Genomic DNA, 20,962 nt, shown 5'->3' with positions numbered 1-20,962 from the left:
CTATTTACTGGCGGCTAAGATTGACCTTCAATTGAATCTAATGGTCCCTTACACAAAAATCTCTTAACGACATAAAACTATTCATAGCATGGGTTTCAAAGAATGCAATGGTATGTTGACCAACTGAAAGACATTTTGAAAGTCTTGTCAATGCGATGAAACCTACCCACCATGAGAGAAATTTCATCTGTCTATGAAATACCTCCAGAAATACTTTTTGGAACCAACCAACAAAGGCTTTTACAAAAAGAATACCATAACATTTTTTCATTTCAAACGCTGTCACTTTGATCCATCAAACATCCTGTTTACCAAAGATAGAAGACAAACTTAGATACAGGATGGTATGTTGCATTAAGCAATACCACATACTGTACCACAATGATATGAAGGATTGGCTCAGATAATAACAAAACTATGGGTAACATTCTTGAGGCTAATAAATTAATAATTATTAAATTATTATTGTAACATATTCTCAAACCAAACTTGAATACTCATTTTGTGTTTTACTACCCAGTTATTCAACATTAAAATTTCTTTACAAATGTCCCTCTATAGTTCTTATTGAAAGACCCTTTATGATACATGTAGCAAATAAATATTAGGTAGATGCTTTTTTAAGTAACACCCTGTTGAACTGCCACAAGTTTTGTAACCATGAAAACTAAAGACCAAGATATTTTCTTTGCACACTGATAAGAAAATCAATTTCATTTAAAAAAACATTGTTTTCGAAATTCCTTTCATTCTTTAAGAAAAGAAACTTATGCTTCAGGCTCAGTAATATCAAGTCATAATTTTTTTAATCCTTGAAAGGGATTTCAAATGTATATATTATATTTTTTTCAATCCTTGCAATCCATACTGACCACAAATTATTGCTGAAGCACTACCATTGGTTAAACCTATTTCTCAACATCCATGACATGCAAGAAAGCGTACCTTCTGGAGAAGAACAAACTAACTAATCTTTTAAAATAGGATAACTCTGGGTTTTTTCTCCTTAGGATCTCAAAATAAACAAAAACAGTGGATGAAAAAAATGGAAGGCTGTTAAAAATCACGTGAATTGTTGAAGATTGTTTCCTATCGCTGCAATAAAATTAATGTATACGAATGAATATGAGTAATTGACACATCACATACCCGGTCATGCAATCAAAACATTACACGAAAAAAATTCAAGGTTTGGGAATGTTTATGACGAATAATAACCACAACTTCCTCGCAGTCAGTTAGATAACCACAGAGGTTTTATTTTATATAATCGAATCTGAGCTTAAATTACGAAAATACCACACAACACTTAAACCGGATACAGCGATCTTCCCAATGACGCAGTCAACAGACACATGTATGCATATGCTTAACATACATAACATGCAAAACCATAAGCAATAATTATTACATGTATGCCTCAAAGCCTTCAGGAAATCAATCCGTTCAATACCCATGGCGACATGTACACTTGACAGCAACTCTCTTTTTTACTCTGTAAGAACCGATTTTCATTTCAAGTAACCAAATTGAAACTTAAAATTAGGCTCTATGTTTTCACAGCCGTAAGATCGATGTGCTAACAACGTCAAGTGGTGTCGGAAATTTCCACGCTCACTTAGTCAGACATCATGCACAAAACTACAACATGAGAAAGAAGTGCCTGATGCCTCGAAATATAAAAGTAAAGAGGTTTACTTCAGGTAACAAAGACAAAAGCCGGCTTTGAGTACGGCGACATTAGCCTACAGCCTTGGCATAACTTACCTCTGAATTCAGGAGTAAATGGCCGCATTTCGGATGGCTGCTCTTCGTAGAAACGATGTTCTCTTTGATTTAAAGGCTTACAAACAGAAACATCGTCAAATTTCATCATGGAGCAATGGCCACCGACTTGATGGACGAACGGTTCTAAGGGTATGAAATCTTGTTTTACGCCTCGGCCGGGCATAACCGCCATGAAACAGTTCCACACACTAGAAACACAACTATTACGCACAGAGACACTTAAGGGAACTGGATCTTTCTTTAAAAAAACGTGGGAACCCTATAGGGGTTAACTGTGAAATAAAAGAGGCACAAAAATGTTCGATTTTCTACTGAAATTTACAAAGCATTTCTACTAACAATGACCCTCAGATCTTCGTTAAAAACACTGTCCTCCCTTCCCTAATTGACGTAACGTAACATTTTAATCACATGACAAAATTCTTTAAATTGATTGGTTAATGCTAACCACCCCTCTCGTCCCCAGGTTTCTTGGACGTGGTAAAGGGAAAGAGCCAGCAAATAATATTTTGTTTTTGGGGAAAGAATGTAGCTTTTTACTTTAACACCGAACTATTGAAATGCTGCGAATAATTATTTAATAAAAATGCATTTATAGTGAAGAAAAAGATTTAAGCGTGGCGAAATTCAAAAAAATAGTAATAACTTGTCATCATAAAATACTAATTGGTGACGATCAATTAATCAATCTTATTTCCTCACGTTCATACTTGTTGCACGGATCGCTGCATTAAGAATAATTTGGTGCCCAATGGCACGTTGTCTTGCTAGTAAAAATACTTCTTGCAGCCATGACAATATTCATCACGTGCCTAACTCGGGTGTGTCCATTCTCTTTTCGATTAGATCGCTCGAGTCTCGAATCTTTTCGTTGTTTTAGCCGTTCCAGTCCAATTTTTGTTTGCCTCATTGGTTCCCTTTACTTGATTTCCACAGACAGTTGAACAGGAGTTTCAAAAAGATGATCCATTGGTGTCACTGGTCCTATGTTTACGTCGCTCACGCTTCACTGAATAGGGGACCTTAAGCAAGTAGGATGACGACGGCTACGAGAACGTTGGCTAAAAGTCTTATTTCCCGTTACTGTAATTATTTTGCGATTACTCCAAGTCGCTTGGCATGGCAAATGTGAGTCCACATTCCAATAATATAATTGTTGTGAACGTTGTGAATATTAAGAGAGAAATTGAGAATTCGTCGTCAGGTGCGCTCGTCCTCCACATGACCTCAAACTTTGATCATCTTACGTCGTTGTCAAAACGAGAACGGCAAAGAAATGTATCAAAATGTAAAACCCACGTGCAGGACGTGCAAAAATGTTGTTTTTACTAATTAAACCTATTGTTTTGTGGCTTTCTCGTAGCCGTCGTCGAAGTCCTTGCTTAGTATCATCATATCATATCATATATCTTTATTTACCCTCGTATTTTTTTAGAGTAGCTTGGTATAGCTAATATCTCCGAGCATTTACCCTCCCAACCACGATACATCACAGAAGACAGACCACAACACCAGGAACTACATGCCCTACTCTTTACGACAAGTGTGCGGGTTCTTTTACGTCCCACAGGATTATGAACATTGAAGGGTTGTGAGACGGGACCTCCGGCTTATCGTCCTTATCCGAGAAGACTTGAAAGTCTAACCATTTGCAGATGTAGTTACAAAGGCAGCACTTTCTCCTCTGTTATTTAAAGACCCTGGGTGTTGGTCCGGCCGGATTTGAACTCACGACCTCCCGCGTGACAGCCCGTGCTCAACCAACTGAGCCACCGGTGCGCGGTGAAATATCAAAATTGAAATATTACCGGAATCAGTCTCCATACACTCTTCCCATGTACCGGCTTACTCCAGCCATGACCTGAGGTCACCCGACCACATTTCTTCAGTTTTTGTGTTGCCGAGGACAAGAAAAGGTATACCGTGAATATAGTGGTAACATAATTAGAGTTTAAAGTCTATGCCACTCTTCCATTGAAGGGGAATGAACTTTGAAATCAGTGACGGTTACGCGTCTTTAAGCCGGTAAAGGGATTGTGTTTTTTGGCCTGAAGCTAAGAAATGAAATGAGAGTTTACTGTACCTTTTTTAAGAGATAACATTTGTGTATTATACCGATTAGGGATCTATAACCTATCCTAAAAGTCATTAATGTTGACGGGGTTCTAAGTTAGGTGTGAGTTAACAAGGCGGCCTTGCCGGGCGGCCTTGTCTAAAGAAAACTGGTACGCCTGATCGCAGGTTAGGTGTGAGTAAAAGTTGTTGTGCAATCGGTAAAGAAGATTTTGGGCCAAGCCCACCAGCCAACTTATTCTCGATGGTTTGTTTTAGGATTGCTTTCGAAATTTTACTACGAGAATCCGCGTCAATTTTGTCAAAGAGGATCTTTAAGGGAGTTACGAGGATAGACAGCCTGGATAGAGGTTCCAAAGCTATTTACATGATGTAGGGTGATGTTGCCAGAACTGCCTTTTATTATAAATCATGAAGATACGAACCGGCGTTATCCTTTGCACGTATTCGGCTTCTGATTTTCTAAGCAATAGCATGGATGGGAAACATCAATTGTTACCTTTGCATATAGCGACAAAACAATGCTATTTTTGAAAAGTGATCACACAGACATAACCCGTGGTTATCCATTCACCAAAAAACTACTCTTAGCATTCGGCAGTCACGATTTTATCGCGTGATTTGTTTGAGCAATTAGACGACAATTGTATTAGATCTGCGAAAGAAAATTCGTTTCCATTGCAAAACCATAAGTTTTCAAGTTTTAGGGGGTTTTCCTAGAGAAATTAGGAAGGAAAAAGAAGAAACAAATTACCACAGGTCACTCAGTAATTTCTGAACTTACCTGTGGTCTTAGATATCCCACAGTTCCTTGTTGTTTATTCAATATAACCAATCGCACACGAGAGTGATTTAGCAGTCTTGTCATGGCGACGGGCCTGCGGATGTGTTCCTTTGGCGTACTACAATGAGTTTATCTTCTGTTCCAACCGGTCTGTGTCCAAGATAATGATGAAGAACCGAGGAAATAGCGTGAGAACGAAAGACAAAGATGGATATACAAGACGAGCGGGCTGTATTTGCTTCAAAACAGAGCAAGAAAAAGAGGTTTTGGTACACTTTACTTAGCACATGGCAGCCGGTCAACATTAATTAGCATAAGGCCGACACGAATGGCCGCGGCTTTACTAACGAGCCTGTGTTTGTTCATCGTAGGTACTGCTAGTTTCGAGTTGGCGGCATCCTGGCCGGTGGGTTGTACCTTCTGGGGGAGTTGAACCAGGCGAAGATTCCAAAGAAGCCGCAATTCGTGAAGTTGTGGAAGAAGTTAGTAACAGACGAACCACTTTTACTCGCAGCTTACGCAATTTACGTTTTACTCTTCGATACGAATGCACACAAAGTGGGAACCATTTGGCGCACAGGTTGCAACTATGCGATCCTTTGTGCTTTCTGGTTATATATATAGCCAATGTTTTTTCATTATTCCTAGGCTGGGGTTCGTGGCACACTTGGACGTTTTCTCGGTGAATTTCAGGTGTGAACTTTTGTCCGATTTGCCCATTATTTAATTAGATGCTATTGTTAGTAACCATCACCGTGAGCTTGACTTTTTATTTCTTTGTTCCCTCTGTAGAATGATGTTAATCATACAAGAACTTCTGTTTATGTCCTTATCGTAACAGAAGAACTTGAAACTTGGCAGGAAGGTTTGTGTTAACTTCAAATTTAACCATAACATACTGACTTAATATTTCCTTATTGGGTCTAAGAGCCAACGCAGCATTCTTGCTTTCCTGGCGTAAGACGAAGAGTATGTTAATCTGTTTTATGGAATGGTGATTGTGTTAATATTTTTAAGTCCTGCATTCTTGAATGTCTTCTCTTATTAAAGTTTGTTTGTGAAATCATGAGGGCTGATCACGCTGTTTGTTATAAAATGTCAGTTACTTTAGTTTTGGTCATCGTAAAACAGTATATGGTTGCTTGCAGCGTAGTAAATATTATTGATTGTTTTCATATACACAGCTGAACAAGGTGACCCCATTTATGAGAAATTAAAACAATACGTAAAAAAACTATTATATTCTACTCTTAAGTTTTGAGAGATTTTTCCTTTGTAAGTAGCAAATTCGCTTTTCAGTGGAACGAAAAACCAATATTAGGAATTGACAGTTAAGACTGACAACATTGATTTACTAGTTTTCATGCTGATAATTTGAGGAAGAATTGTTTTGTTATTTATGAGCTGAAGACCTCTGTTAAGTATGTTATGGCAGTGGTGGTGTTTGCAAAAATCATTCACCTTTGAGGTAGAAATAGATAAACAAATTGTTTGCTCAAAGTTGAAAGGGTTTTAACTATTTGCTGGTTACAACCCTTCTTATTGTTATCTTCCAAATCTAGGTTTAATTATTGATACAGTATCATTCTGATCAGTTTTCAACAGGTGCAAAACGAGGATCGTTTCTTTAAAAAATTGTGAGTCTAATTATTTTTTGGATGATGACTCAGATGTGCAAAAAAAATTAAGGGCTCCTTACGGAAGTCAAACCTATGTCCCTCTGTTAACTAGTTCGCATGCTCTCCCACTGCGCTGAAGGAAGCCTGTGGGAGCGAGAGAGTTAATGTATGACTTTAGTGACAATAATGTCCTGCTATGCTGCTTGGACTTGAAGAAGATGGTAATTGAATGAATTAACTGCATTAAATCAAAGATGACTGGGGGGTACTTGGAAATGTCTTTGTGATTTAACAGCAATGGAACCTGTGGCCTTCCAGTAATCACTTGCTCTACCCACTGGACCACAGGCTGTAGGATCTAGTCCATTATAACATAAATACGTTCCTACAGACATCAAATTTGGTCAAGTCAAATGGTGTGTCAAACGTAAAGTGACCACCATATAGAGATGACATAGTTGGTGGTTCAAGCATTAGTCCCTTTTCAGTGTGAATCAATTAAGGGATTGGAGGTTGTGAACATTTTTCATTGCAAACTTATTGACAAACTTGTTAGTACAAACTTTTTTACTGTTTCAGTGTAATAGACAAAGAAAACGATGTAATGTCAAACATGCATCCAAACCAGTCAAGCTACTAAGTAACTCTAGTCAAACTATGATGGTGACCTCTCTCTCCATGTTTCCAATCAATAACCTCTGTCCCTATGCAGGCCTTCTAACAGGGTGCGGGAAAAAATGAAAATTGTGCGCTATTTTGTAGGCCAATTATGCGGGAGAAAAAGTCAATAATTGTGCAGGATTGCACAATCTTTTCAACCTGTGGCGAAGTTTTACACTCAAAGGCTGTTTTGAGTGTCTGTTGCTTTCCGGTAGTATTTTGTGAAGCCGACTCCAAATCTTTGTCAATTTTGTGTTTCCTGTGTTTCCTGGTATGATCAATGGAGATATTGCATGTCGAGCAGAAAAGAAAGCCGTCGTCTGCATGAAGTGTTCTTTTTGGATAATTTCTGACCCTGTCTGCTAGCGTTATTTTCACGGCTGTATGGTTCTCATCTGACCGATTGGACCTCAGAGGGTTGGATCTAGGTAAAAGTGATGTCATTTACTCACCAGCTTAAAATTTCAGCGTGTTAACACAACTTATTATATAATCATTATGCAAAACATGAGTTTAAAATCTGCATGCCTGAAACTCCCGTGCTGCATATTAATTCAGCCACGTACACACGCATTGCATTCTTAGACCACTAAGTCAATGATGCCATTTTCTCCTCAACCCAGCTCTCTCAAGATTTTGAAGTTCATAATGGCAGACCAACAAAATTCCAGTTAAAATAAACAGCTGTCTTTTTAAAATAAGAACCTAAAACTTGGGTCACTTAGTGTTTAGTTTTCATTGTTTTGAAATCAAAGAAAGAGATGTATTGTTTTTTTGGTCATAGTACCACTTTAAGGCTTCCTTCAATGGTCAGCTGAAATAGTAAGGTTAAGGAGGCCTGAGGAAAGGTGCTGATAGAGGCAGTTGTCTGATAGTGGTGGTTGCCACGTAGAAATCATTAACCGGTACTCATGTTTGTTGTTCAGCCATGCATTGATTTATTTCTTCCTTAACTTCCTTCTCCTCAGATATGGGCCGTATACGATCATGGTTTTCCGTTGACAAAGCTAAGGATTTGTTATCTGCAAAGCCTTATCAACAGGAGTACCTTGCTAAAGCATGCAGTGAGGGAGAGGGAAGCAGGTGACACAACCTGCAACATGTACATGTATATGTATAATATAGACTAAGGTTTATTCTGCATAGTAGAAATGAATGAAGTTTTAACCTTACTTGTTTTAGTGCATAAGGCATATTTAAGTCTGTGAAACTTGCAGATCTATCAGCATTTGTTTGTGTTATTTTGATGATAAATCAATGGAAAGGGGACAGGTAGAAAATAATTTGATATCAGACATTATTAAATTTTTGACCTAGGATATTGTTTCTATCATTTTGATTCGTTCACCCAATCTCTGTTATCAGCTCATATACACTGTACTACTGTTTGACCCAATATGGAAAATGATTGTGTTAAGTGCTGCCAAGCTGGAAACTGATTGGCTTTAATTTCCAAGGGTCCTCAAGGTTGCTGCCTAATGGTCGCCCGGTCGCCTGGGGTGCCTTATTTGCCAAGCGTGGTCGACCAAATTTCTGAACAAGTAGCCCGAACGGTGTGCCTTACTTATTCATCCTCACTTTCTTGTAAATATGATTCCAGCTGGAATTAGTTAATTCTGGGCTCTTGAAAAAATGACTCGGGCTACTAATTTTTAATGTTGGAAGCCCGAAGGGCTCCCGGAAAATTTTCTTAGGCAGCAGCCTTGGTCCTAGTATTCAATACTGTCTTGTTTCTAAAGTCTCCATTTCTTTGTCTAATCCTTTTTTCTCATTGTATAAAATACCCAGTGGTAAATATCATTCATAGAATAAGAATAATAAATTATTTATTATTATTATTCAAGGCATCAAAATTTTATCAGTGAAGATATCTTAAAAGACCAGCTTTTTAGAGAAAAAAAAAACTATCTTAGTTTTACATTCAAGTAGATTTGCAGGTCCAAACGTGTTTCTGGGCATTTGTGACACAAGCAGCTGGGGACAAAATTCAATATTATGTCCCATGTGTCTTCTCTGATATTAAAATCCGCAATCCATATTTTCCATACTGGAACAAGTTCATTGTACCAGTCTCAGAAGTATTATAAGTGAAGACCCTAGCAGCAACTCTAGAGATGATTACTTAGCTAAAAAGAGGAATTATATGTATTATTTACTTACAGATGAAACTTATTTGAGTGATTTGATGCAAAAATAGTAAAATAAAAGTAAAATGTGTGAATGATATTATTGTTAGTTAATAACCAGTTTTGCATTGTTTAGAGACATCATTACAAGTTGAATTTGGAAAGGAAGGACTTAATTAAGCCTTGGAAAACAGCTTCGACGTTAAATTTTGCTTCAACATTTGTTTAATTTTGTTTAGTGGCAATGTCAAAACTGTTTAGCACGCCCTTCAACTGTGTTGAAAAATGGTGGATTGAAGTTGAATGAACAATGAAGGATGTGTAAACATACATAAACTTTGCTTCAATATCGACATTAGTTTTGTTCTTGCTAATTTTGCATGAAGGTAGAGCCTGGCCCATTGGGCACCATCTTTTAACATTGTTCAGTGTGCATACATGTGCACAATAATATTATCAGTCTTGGTGACAAAATAGTGACAATATGACAAACAGCTTCTCAATCAGCAATAAATTATTAGTGGTGAAACCGTTTGACATCCCCATTCAAGATCATTAAACAAAATTAAACAGATTTTGTGGCAAATGTTAAAAATTGTTGGCTGGAGCCTTGAATAGGCTCATGAGAGCTGCAGACTGCCTACAAATAGCACTGATAATCAGTATTTAAGTCCAGGCACCCATTTTAAAATGGTTAGCTTTCAATAACTGTGAGTTGGGGTTAGTCTGCAGTCTGAAATCTGCAAATGTCAAAAACTGGAGCCTTTTTATACTAAAAATAATGCAACCCCAATTTAATCAAGTGCTAAATGAATGCACCATTGAGTTATGGTTCCATTGCATCAAGGTTCTTTCCTATACATTTGTGAACACATTGTGAAAATGAATGAAATGTTTATGAGAGATTAAATAAAAGTGTGTCTTGTCATATAGTAATAGATTATTCCATTTTCTTTTCCAAACTTTTCTAATTGCAATAAGACACACTGGCTTGTAGAGCTTCACTTGAGTTTGTGATAAAAATTATAACAAATCACGTTTGTCTGAGAGATGAAACAATAGACTTTTGGCGTGAATGGCATTTTTCAGTTCACAATAATAAAAATTAATATTCTTGTACGTCCTACTTTGTTAGACACATTCAAACAATGTCTTGCTGGTATTTCTTGACGAGCAGTTAAACAGTATTCATGACTTGGGCTGTGCAATTACATGTACTGTTTTGTAAAGATCAGTACCAGAAACATGTCTGTAAATGATTTCAGCCTCCTTTTCAAAGAAATTCAGAGTGAGATTTAGTTTTATAATTATTCATTTCTAACAGATAAGCGTTGTTCTTGGACTTGCTTAGTCTGTTAAAGAGAACCTCCACTGCGACGAATGAATAATTTTAAATTGAACAAAGTAATCTTTTGCAATCAAATCTGCTTGACAATTTTCCTTAAAAGAGTGTTTGTATCGAATCACTGATTTTTCACTTGAAAGTTTCCCGGTCCTTTTCACACAGAGATTTTGTTTTGAAATGATAGGGCAACCGTTACATGCCATAATAATAATTATGATAATAATAATGGTAATGGTAATGATAATGATAATGATAATGATAACGATAACGATAACGATAACAATAACGATAACGATAACGATAACGATAACGATAACAATAATAATAATAATATTATTATTATTATTATTATTATTATTATTATTATTATTATTATTATTATTATTATTATTATTATTATTATTATTATTCAAGATGGCAGTGCCCAGGAAATTTGAAAACAAGTGTTTATGAAATTCATTTATTTTGGATACACACATTTTCATTCAATTTGAATTTTTTGCAGTTTTATTGTGAACATCATGTTTTATGGTTTATTATTTTAGTGGAGGTCTTTGAAAGAAAGCAAAGTGTGCCATGAAGGTTGTTGTCAATGCAGAAATTAGAATTAGAGCACTTGCAGTTTGAGCATTATACTGGGTCAGAAGCTTATGACCTTACAGCATTTTATTCTGGTTCTGCTGGCCCGGGTTTTTTGAGTTTAACAATTTTCTTATTTGGATGTAATGTAGCTCACTCATTTTCCCGTGCGTGTAACTTAAATCTTATTTTTGTCTATATTTGGGCATAAAATTGGCGTCCCAAAATCCCCAGCTTTTGTTGCAAGGAGAAGAGTTGCGAGTTTACACTCTTCTGACTTGGGTATACAGTACTAATCCTGTGACTGTTGAGTGACTGAAAAAAATGTGTAATCATTCATCTAAAAGCAATACAATACAATTCAATAATTTATTAAACTCTCCCCAAAGGGGCTTTTCAGAGCTTAATTATCTATCTAAAAAATAAAAAATCTATCTTAATAATTACAGTGCAGTTTAAAATATAGAATAAAAATTTACAATGAGTTAAGAATATTAATGTATCAAAGTTACTGGGCAAAAGTTACAGTTGTAAGCAAGAAATGCAAAAGACCGCTTACCAAACTTTGACGAAGCTGAATTTTTTAATATTATGGCTCAGGGCCATGAAATGATTGCTCAGAAGTGATGTTCTAGGTGAGCTCACATGGGAAAACTTGGTGCTTGCATCTTGGTTGCTGAAGTGCAGGGGTTCCTTCAAAGCTGAGGCTCCAGTTTCAATTATTGAACTTGTCTCCAATCATAAAAGATCTTTCTCCTCTTTCATTTACTTGCACCAAGTCCCAGGACTCAATGTTTTAATTTTATAATTGATTGACATAAACAATAATATTGATGTCAATCAGTTATGGATGTCAGTAATCATGAAATATTGGTTAACCCATTGACTGTGAACTGCTCCCAATGAGGAGTAAAATCACCTGGTGTTAGAGTAAAGTCCATGAAGTCTCGCAGGAGTCCATGGGTTAATCAATCATTAAATTTGGCAGAGCAAATCAGGAATTAACAATAATCATTAATTTAGAAAATGCCGGCATGTGGTCGACCAGGCTGGATTAGCTCAACAGGGCTTCTAAGTGAATGAGACCACAAAAACTGAAATGCAGCCCGGAGCCAGGCTATTTGCTAGGTGCTGGAAGAAATGTGAAGTGAGTAGATAAGGTTGATTAACCCTGTCAGTCGTGAAAGTGACACTAACATAGATGTTACTCTTTCTGATGCCAGGTGATTTTACTCGTCAATGGGGTCCACCTCAGGGTTGAATGGGTCGGCAAACCTACAGGATGAACTCCTTGCCTGGGTTGATGGAAGTATGGTTTTCACTAACCAGCATTAAATACCATTGAAACGTATAGGTTTCGATACCTCTCAACCAGTGGTTAGCGCTAACCAGGCTTCAAGCAACCAGCCCCCTTATTGTTTCTGAAGGGTGTAAGTGTTACTTTTAATAGGCCATTTTACCGTTGTTTGCTCAGTGACCTGGCCTATGAATTGCTGCAAGGCTGCCAGTGACCTTGTATTGATACAGACCTCACTGCTTTTGTCATGTGAATTGTGTTGTTGTAATTCTAATTAGTTTACATTAGCATTAGAAAAGCACAAATGTTTGTATCAAAGCAGGATCACCAGCAGCCTTGCTTCCATTCTTAGCCCAGAGGTAAACCAGCTACAACTGTAAAATGGTCTATTTATGATAGCAGTGTTTGATAGAGCTTTGCCCTTCCTTAATTATATCTTGAATGGTGTTTGTATCAGTAACTCTTTAAAGCATAATTCATATGTCAAAAGTTCAAAAGGGATATCCACCAGAGAAATCATTATCTAGAGAATATGGGTGTTGTCAAGATCTACCTATCCAGTTCTAAATACCAGTAGCGCTTTCCCACCTGCCACCTTTGTCACAGACAAGACCTAGATTCTTTGTGCTTTTGACTGCGGTTGATTTTAAAAATAAAAATGATAGAATGAGTGTCAATCAAGTGTCATATATAACATCAAAACCAAAGTAATTACTTTGGCCAATCAAAAAGAACGGAGGCAATCCGGTAAACCAATCAAAACTCAAAGTAATTCCACGTAGCCAACACAAAGCGCAGGAAAATGTGCACACACAAGCCACCATTGGTTTTGGTTTTGTTTTCACTTTTGATTGGTTAAAGAATTGGCTTGAGAACTTTGAACCAGTCACTGAGTGAATAATCGTAAACCAAAGCAATTTGCTAATTACTTTCGACACTCATTGAAAACCGCTCTAATGATGATGAAAATAATAATAATAACGATAATAACAATAATAATTATAATGATAGTAATGATGATAATTATAATAACTTTATTTACATAAATTGATAAAAGACCGATTGATCAGTGAAACCAAAAGATTTTTGCTTGTATAAATCGTTGATCTGGAGCAGCAGAAAAAAATATAAAAAATACGGACACAAATATAACTAACACAATACAAGAAATTAAGTTAAAATTTAACTTATATTAAATATTAAGAGACACCACATATCAAAAGTTGAATTTTAGTGAAACAGTTTGGACATATTAGAGGAAAAAAAAATCGCGAGTCTGGGTTTAGACTTCATTGGCTCGGTTACATAGTTTACCGGTACCTTGTCACAAAGAAATCAGTTGCTGGTCTCGATGAGACTTCACGCTGTAGTTTTAGGTTTTTTGGATCGTCGCTATTGGGTGAAAATTTCCTCTTTCGTCATGGTAAATATAAGCCACATCTTCGATATACTGTACGGAGGAGTCGACTTCACATTGCCGGGCAATGGCGGCAGAGAATGCGTTGACTATCTGACATTTAAGCAACGCATCATTGAAACTGTAGTTTACGAACTTTTCACCGTTTTCATCTTCTGCAAAGTGATAAGGGAAGTTTCTATACCAAAGGATTTACCGGTGTACAGAGAAGGCACTGGAGTGGGGAAAAAATTTCTTTTAGTATCACTCTGTTTAGTTTTTGGGATCGAAATTGGTTTTAAGTTCGCGACAAAGCAGGTGATATTTCTTCTCAATCCTTGTCATGGTTTAACAGTTATCCAGGTAGGTCGTACCCTTCTTCTTTTATTTTATTATTGTTAAAAAGAGCCACTTCTGGCCCATCTTAAATCTAAATACACGAGCTACAGTACATGGATGATACAAAACACCGAGAGAAAAGCTTCATCTCTCTGGAAGTACATAAATTTCTAAAGAACCTGTTGTGATGCGTCGGCGCGCGGCGGGGATTGAAAATCTTACGAAGGGCTGACGCTCGAAACGTCAGCTCACAAATCTTTCTTGCGGCAGTTAATTTCCAATAATCAGCTTGTTCGTAAAAACGTAATTTTTTCTCAATGCGGAAGTACATGTAAATGAAAAAAAAAAAGTAAGTAACCAATGACAACTTTGCTGGGCACTCAAAAACTTTCCCACCCACCCCCCCCCCCCCCTCCCCAATCCTTGAGGCACCCTAAAAACGTTTGTGAGAACTTTTGATGAATGAAGGAACAGTAGGAAATTTTGTATTTCAGAGATTTGGAAAATTGTGGCCCTGAAGACTCAGCCTCTGCATGGGTGGTTAAATATTACGAATCCTTAAAGTTCAGTTATTGGTATTAAGCATTGCACCAATATCGCAGATGTCATGGGTTCAAATCCTATTCAAGCCTGAACTTTTCATGCCTTCCTTTTGTTACTGCTCAAGTAACATTTGAAATGAAATCATTGCATTATGATTGGAAAAAAAAACTGAAGGTGATTCCCTAGGAATAGAGCTTGCCATAGATTTCCAGTGAAACTTTGCACACTGTTGTGACCTGTCAAGGAGATGATGAAAGTGAAATAAAAAGGGGAAGGGGGGTGAGTGACCATGCTCATTTCCATGGTATAATGCGGGAGAAGATGGCTATTGGAGCTGCTTTGGCAATTTCTGCACACCCTCAATGTTGGACAAATTTAGCTTGATTTTGTAAATGTAATCCAATGTATAACACATAGCGTGGTGTCATTCTATGGTTAATTCCAGTACGTACCTGAAAATTTTATTTGAATGCCATTGTGAGTACATAACTCTCCAAAAAAGAATTAACTTTAGTGTGGACTGTTCCACTTGTAAATATGGCTCCTTCCGTACAATTATTATAATTATTTTATTATTATTTTTTTGATTTCTCCACTATTCCATGAAGACACCGTTCTCAGCAAATATATAATTAAAGTAAAAAATGAGGGTCACCGTACTTGTTCAGTTTAAAATGGCCATTCCTTGACAGATTAGGCTTGGCGCTAATGACTTAAGAAATTGTGTGCAGTAGGGTTGCACAATGCAAAACCAGGGAATCACCTTAAAATGTTTGTTTTTTTAGCTCATAGAGGTGTCTCCTCCTCATGATCACATCCTCTGTTGGATTATTAGGATCTCATAAAATGACCCTTCTCCTAGTGGGCTTGAGAGCCTTGGTAGGGTACTGCACCAATTTTGCAGTGGTTATGGGTTCAAATCCTGTTCAAGCTTTATTTAAAAATATGGTACTGTTTTTTTTTTTTCAATATTTTTACTTCCTAATCTTCCTAATCCTCAATCTCCAAGTTACCACCATCTTGGTCATCCTTCAGATAATTATTTGTAATGCACCAATCTATGTTAAAGAGGCAGTTTCACGGTTTTGCCTATGTCCAAGCTTTGGCACTAACAGTTTTAAATTTACAGATTCTTACTGAACCAGACGATGTTCATTGATCACTGAAAACATTATTTACAGAAAATAAACTGAATGACTAAGGCCCAAATTTGAGATTGGATGCGGCTCTTTACAATAATTATTAACCTGTACTTTCATTGGATCCTTTTAGGATGCAGCTCAGTCTATTGTTTTTAGAGTTAGGTTTCATTGTTTCTTTTGTATCGTTCTTTGTGTCTATCATTTCCTGAACCGATCCCGAGAGCTGTTGTAATAGCTGCGTACTGACCCCCAAATTTGGTGGGAGATACTGGGGGTTTACACTGACCTCAAATTTATTGTACAAGTCAAACGTTTTATTCTATGCATGGGGTGTCTATTCACATGCAGTAGGTTCATAACGCAAAGGAAATGATTGCAAAGTAATTCCAATGAGTAATTACACTTCTATGGAATCGTTTCCTTTTCTTGCATCAGTGCGATTGTTTCAATAACAATGGGATTAATTGCGCTGACGTGACAGCTTGCCCATGCACAGAGACGCGAAACTCTCCCTGTAAGCATTGTTAGGACATTTGAAATGAATAATTTATAAGAATAAGAATAATTATTATTCTTAATAAATTATTTATCCTTCTGAATTGCCTAATCCACAATGGGCACCCCAACCATGAGCAAACATGCTGCATCTACTTCAGTGCCGTAACTTGCCACCTCCCCACTTCAGCTTAACATTTATGGGTGCAAAAGAGAAATGAGTCCTGCATTTTTTTCCCATACAAACTTCAAGTTCTTCTTTTCTTTCAGATTTATTTATTAGCAGTTCCACCAAGTAAAAAGGTGTTATGTGTATTTAGGTGAGAGTAATTCTTGCTGGCACTCTTGTATGTTTCTCAGTTTCAGTGATAAAATGTGGGGAGTTGCTTGCAGTAATCTGTATCGATTTTGAATTTGATTATAATTTTGTCCTAGAGTTCACAATTATCTACTGTTTGGTGCACTCCAAGCAGTTTTGTTTCCAGTGGTTAACACAAGAATGGTAAGTATGAATTAAATATTGTCTGCTTTATAAAGTCGGAAATAGCATGGGAAAAGTCACTTAATTTATTTAATGAAAATTATTCCAAGTACTCTTCCACAAGCCAAAAGGCCAGTCATTTATCTGCCTTTCCTTCCCTTCCCTCTGTCAGGGGGTCAGTTTAATGGATACTTGAAGCTACATAATAATAATAATAATAATACTAATAATAATAATAATAAGAAGAAGAAGAAGAAGAAGAAGAATGTAGCCTCTTATCTGTGTTGCTGTAATTTACATGTATAACACAGATAAGAGGAAAAGCTCTAAAGCTCTAGAAAGCAGCACATTAACCACATATATTACCTTTTGTGAAGATACCACTGAGTAATTGAATTGTGTATCAAAGTTTAGTAATTATCTTGCTATCTTTCAGTTGCCATTTGAAGTGACAAACTACTGGATACAGCATTTACTCATTCTAGTTGTTGTGCCATTTTTCCTTGTGTCTTGTCAAGGTACGTATACACCACCTCGTCTTTGTCCTTTACAGATCAGAGCTCAGCTGTTCAGAAGGTGGATATTTGATAAGTTGATATCTTGTGCATAAGGCCCTGTCTACCATATTAAGCATCATCAAACCAAAAATATTGCAGTATTCTATGAAGGATAATTTAAGCAGCAGATAGTACAGTAACTATATTCCACCTTTTGAACAACTGGGGCCAAATCTAATAATATTTGGCAAAGATTAAAATGAAGAAGCACCACTTGGCAATAGTTATTAAGGCTATAATTGTTCTGTTGGGAACAACAACAACAACAATAACAGATGTAGATTAAAGCTGTTGTAGTTTCCAAACTGGGATACATGTTGATTGCAACAAGACAATTATCATTGCCAGTGCTGAAGCTATGCTCTATATATTTAATCAAAAACCCTGTAAAATTAATGTGAACAGTTGACACTACCTGTTGTTTTCAACCATTTAACCAATAGAAAATGAAAAAATCTACTAGGCAACATGAGTGTTTGATCATGATAATAGAACACCACCAAGGTGAGGCTAAAATGTGTTTGTTTCCATTGTATGGTAACAAGATTTTGCATTAACCAGGACTGCCTCAAGCAACTAAGCTCAGAGAGTCATTTTGCTCAGGCAGGATCATCAGATCAAGTCCATGGGCTCATTCTTAAGATTCCTGACACTGATACATTGTATCTAAAGAATAGAGAGATTTTTTTAGTCATCAAACTTCACAGTAATTTTGTTTTTTGTTATCTTGAAAACATACATTATTAAAAGACCTGGCCCCAGTTGTTCGAAGGATGGACAACGCAATCCAGTGGATAACTCAATTGGTTTTGCTAGTGTTTATCCGCTGGATAGTGATTTATCCGGTGGATAGCGTTATCAACCTTTTGAACAACCGAGGCCAGCTTATCAAAACAAGCATGTGACAGTTCAGTAAATGGCTTTTTGAGCCCGAAACATTTTTAGAACGTTTGAGAAACTAGCCCATGCACTTCTTCCTTTTTGAGATACTGAGATAACACTAATCAGTAATATTATTTAATTTTTTTTCTTACCATAATTTATATTTTCATTGATAATATTTGTACCAGTCAAAAAACAATATATTTTATAATAATTTTTATTTGTAAAATATTAAAAAGACTAATATTATTGCTCTTCTTTTTGTCTTGCTTGCAGGGCCATTTGTTTTAGAACCAATCTGGGATTTCACTTGGGCAACTATGACATTTACATTGTTTTCATTCTACATGCTGTTAGTTCTTCAGCCTCTTGGAATGGTAATTCAACAAGTGCTCACTCATGGCGGCAGCCTCATGCATACCCAGCCCAAACGTTTCCTTGTACATGTTTCGTTTCTTTCAATAGGCTATGATTTATAATGTACCATTATAACCTTGTGCCACAATATTGCACTTTTTTGTTGATTTTTGGTGTCATAGAACTCACTTCCCTCCCACAAGGGTAGTAACAAATAATTAATAAATTTTATTATTATATTTAATATACAATCGTTGTTATTGTACCGAACTCTGGCAGAACTCATGGTTACAAAACTAATTATTGGTTCTTACGTGTATGCAACGACCAACTCGAAACTTCAACATCCCTTCCCTAAGATTGGATTGTTCAAATTCCCGCCCCCTCGGGCCAAAATGGTGTTCAAATGCCTTACCCTATCATCGGATTTGTCTGTCATACCTTGCTAACGAACAATCGTTGTCGGCTCCTGTCATCTTAATAAAGCTTGTGTATAAACATTCTAACACATCTTTCGCGACCCTTTATATGAAGATGCCGTTTTTGCCAGACTTGTGCTACACAAAAACACAATTTTAATATTGGAACCTGTTAAAAGGGACTTGAAAATTGAAATGTAGGGTCTAAAAACGTACCATATTGTATTCACTCTATATTATGACAAAGACGAATTACACAGCCAAATTCCTTTGAGGACAACTTTTGAGGATCTTTTTTGTAAGCCAATCGCTCACAAATCTATATCTTTTCGTTTAAACTCTTCCATCTCGTCCGAACACATGTTTTATAGCTGTTTGTGACTTCAGCACCTGAAACTTCCAGTTCAATTTTCCCTACACCACACAGGCAAAGGTCAAATTCCCCACTACCTGGGCACAGAAGATAGTTAAATGCCCAGGCAAAGAGGGGGGGGGGGGATGATGTTGAAGTTTCAATTTGATCACACATTACATCGTGTGCAATATTTGTTATCAAGGCAAATATTTACTACGAAAACCACCAATCTGTGGAATGGGCCCAAATTACTGAGTTACTGCCCCTCTCATTTTCGCTTGTAAATAGTTCAAATTCTTGAAAGGTGTTGTGTTTGACACTACTTTTCTTGCCAGGGAAGCTTTCTTTCACATGAAGTAACAGCAAGTCCATTGTTGCACTTGCAACCTCTTCACTGAACAAGAACAATAATTTTATCCATTTACTCCCAGGATTCATGATTTTGAAAACGCATCTTTCCATTGTTGTGGTTGTTCTGGTACACCTTGATGGCAAAAGCTGGCTACTGCTCACACTGTGGGAAAGAATAACATCAAAATATTTAACTGAAGTGGGTGGGGCAGTCACTTAGTAATTCGAGTTCATTCCACAGATCTGTGATTTTCTTAGTAATTCTTTGTAGTGAAATTAAAAATTCACTTTCACTCAGTTTCAGTTAACATTCTTTAGTATCATATTGTGTTTTATATTACAGTTAAATTTTACTCAAATTTGGAAAAAGATTTTAAAAAAGTTTCTTCTTATTATTGTTATTTTTTATCTTACAGATTCTTGAAGTAAATCTAAACAATATGGTGTGTCCAGCTGTGAGTGATCCTTTCAGTGGTCCATACTATCGTATTTTAGCTTGCTGTCATCAACCACTTTTGATATTTATATACGGGAAGTTGTTTTGTGTCATGGGGCACAAGTTAACTGACTATTTATATGGTGCAGAGCCCCAAAAAACAGATTGAATGCTTTAGTATGCCTTACAAAAAAAATATTTAATATTTATTATTGTCACTTAAATTATTTGTACAAAAAAAGTGTAAGTGATAAATTATATAACATTTATTAAAGTTCTATGTAACCTTCAAGTTATACTATCTGCCATTTGTTAAAAACCATTTCTTTTCTTGAGAAAATCTTTAGTTCCACGATGTAAGTTGAATTTGTGATAAGAAGGTAAAGAGACCTACTGTACTTCTAAAGCACCAGTCACAGGAACAAAGACTCAATCTTTTTCGAAAACAAATTACTGGGAAGGGAAGGAGGTGTGTAATACAATATCATTTTTAAGACTAACATTTAGTGAATAATATTGTGGAAATTAGGTGCAAATTATGTGGTTTTCAGCAATCCCACACCTGAGAGGGGAACTGTTTGTTGCAAATTTAGAATGCTCCTTTTCTTCAGTTGGCAGCATTTTCATAAAAATTTACAGTCGAGGCCTTTTAATTGTCATTAAGGAAGACAAGTGTTTGCATTATGTTAACTGTACAACAGTATCTGGTTTTAACGATAATTTTTATTACGGTTACGATTTAAGCAGAACTGTATCAATCTTTTTAGATGTTTCTTTTGTCAAGAAAGAATCTGTTTGGCATGATTAGTCATAAAAAAATTAAGTTCATATTAATTAATTTATTGCAATAAAATATTTATTGTTGCTATTACAGTAACTACTGTGCAGCATTTGAAGCCCTCAATTTTAAAAACTATTAAAATATATTTATGAAGGGA

The 20,962-nt window shown here is 36.4% G+C and overlaps 3 protein-coding genes across 4 annotated transcripts in view; 2 read left to right on the top strand and 1 right to left on the bottom strand.

The window, feature by feature from the left end:
- Positions 1 to 2,185, bottom strand: part of LOC138029665 (inositol hexakisphosphate kinase 1-like) — an 8,694-nt gene extending 6,509 nt beyond the window's left edge. The window contains exon 1 of the mRNA XM_068877377.1: positions 1,768 to 2,185. Within this exon, the coding sequence (XP_068733478.1) occupies positions 1,768 to 1,960 (193 nt within the window). The 5' untranslated portion in view covers positions 1,961 to 2,185. The remainder of the gene's footprint in view (positions 1 to 1,767) is intronic.
- A 2,337-nt stretch (positions 2,186 to 4,522) lies between these two features.
- LOC138029666 (diphosphoinositol polyphosphate phosphohydrolase 1-like) lies at positions 4,523 to 9,978 on the top strand. Of its 2 annotated transcripts, none has more exons than XM_068877378.1 (5): positions 4,523 to 4,914; positions 5,017 to 5,127; positions 5,294 to 5,338; positions 5,438 to 5,510; positions 7,893 to 9,978. In XM_068877378.1, the coding sequence occupies exons 1-5, from the start codon at positions 4,810 to 4,812 to the stop codon at positions 8,009 to 8,011; spliced, it is 453 nt and encodes a 150-aa protein (XP_068733479.1). In that variant the 5' UTR covers positions 4,523 to 4,809; the 3' UTR covers positions 8,012 to 9,978. The 2 variants fall into 2 exon arrangements, with proteins under 2 accessions (XP_068733479.1, XP_068733480.1); XM_068877379.1 differs by having other exon boundaries at positions 4,549 to 4,908.
- A 3,559-nt stretch (positions 9,979 to 13,537) lies between these two features.
- On the top strand, positions 13,538 to 20,962 carry LOC138028581 (transmembrane protein 164-like). Its single transcript, XM_068876174.1, has 6 exons — positions 13,538 to 14,030; positions 16,457 to 16,506; positions 16,622 to 16,688; positions 17,104 to 17,185; positions 18,383 to 18,483; positions 20,005 to 20,962. Exons 1-6 carry the CDS (start codon positions 13,623 to 13,625, stop codon positions 20,191 to 20,193), a joined length of 897 nt encoding a protein of 298 aa, XP_068732275.1. The 5' UTR covers positions 13,538 to 13,622; the 3' UTR covers positions 20,194 to 20,962.

This window comes from Montipora capricornis, chromosome 13 (assembly GCF_036669925.1).
Source record: "Montipora capricornis isolate CH-2021 chromosome 13, ASM3666992v2, whole genome shotgun sequence".
Classification (NCBI taxonomy): domain Eukaryota; kingdom Metazoa; phylum Cnidaria; class Anthozoa; order Scleractinia; family Acroporidae; genus Montipora; species Montipora capricornis.
The sequence above is the reverse complement of the archived record's forward strand: the minus strand, read 5'-3'. Positions and strand labels throughout refer to the sequence as shown.

Bases quoted from the DNA above. Each gene is read 5' to 3' on its own strand.
- LOC138029666 (XM_068877378.1), top strand. From the start codon at position 4,810: ATGATGAAGAACCGAGGAAATAGCGTGAGAACGAAAGACAAAGATGGA. The intron at 5,128-5,293 runs GTTAGTAACAGA...CATTATTCCTAG, and splicing joins TTCGTGAAGTTGTGGAAGAA to GCTGGGGTTCGTGGCACACT. The intron at 5,339-5,437 runs GTGTGAACTTTT...TTCCCTCTGTAG, and splicing joins GTTTTCTCGGTGAATTTCAG to AATGATGTTAATCATACAAG.
- LOC138028581 (XM_068876174.1), top strand. From the start codon at position 13,623: ATGAGACTTCACGCTGTAGTTTTAGGTTTTTTGGATCGTCGCTATTGG. The intron at 17,186-18,382 runs GTACGTATACAC...TCTTGCTTGCAG, and splicing joins TTTCCTTGTGTCTTGTCAAG to GGCCATTTGTTTTAGAACCA. The intron at 18,484-20,004 runs GTAATTCAACAA...TTTATCTTACAG, and splicing joins TTCTTCAGCCTCTTGGAATG to ATTCTTGAAGTAAATCTAAA.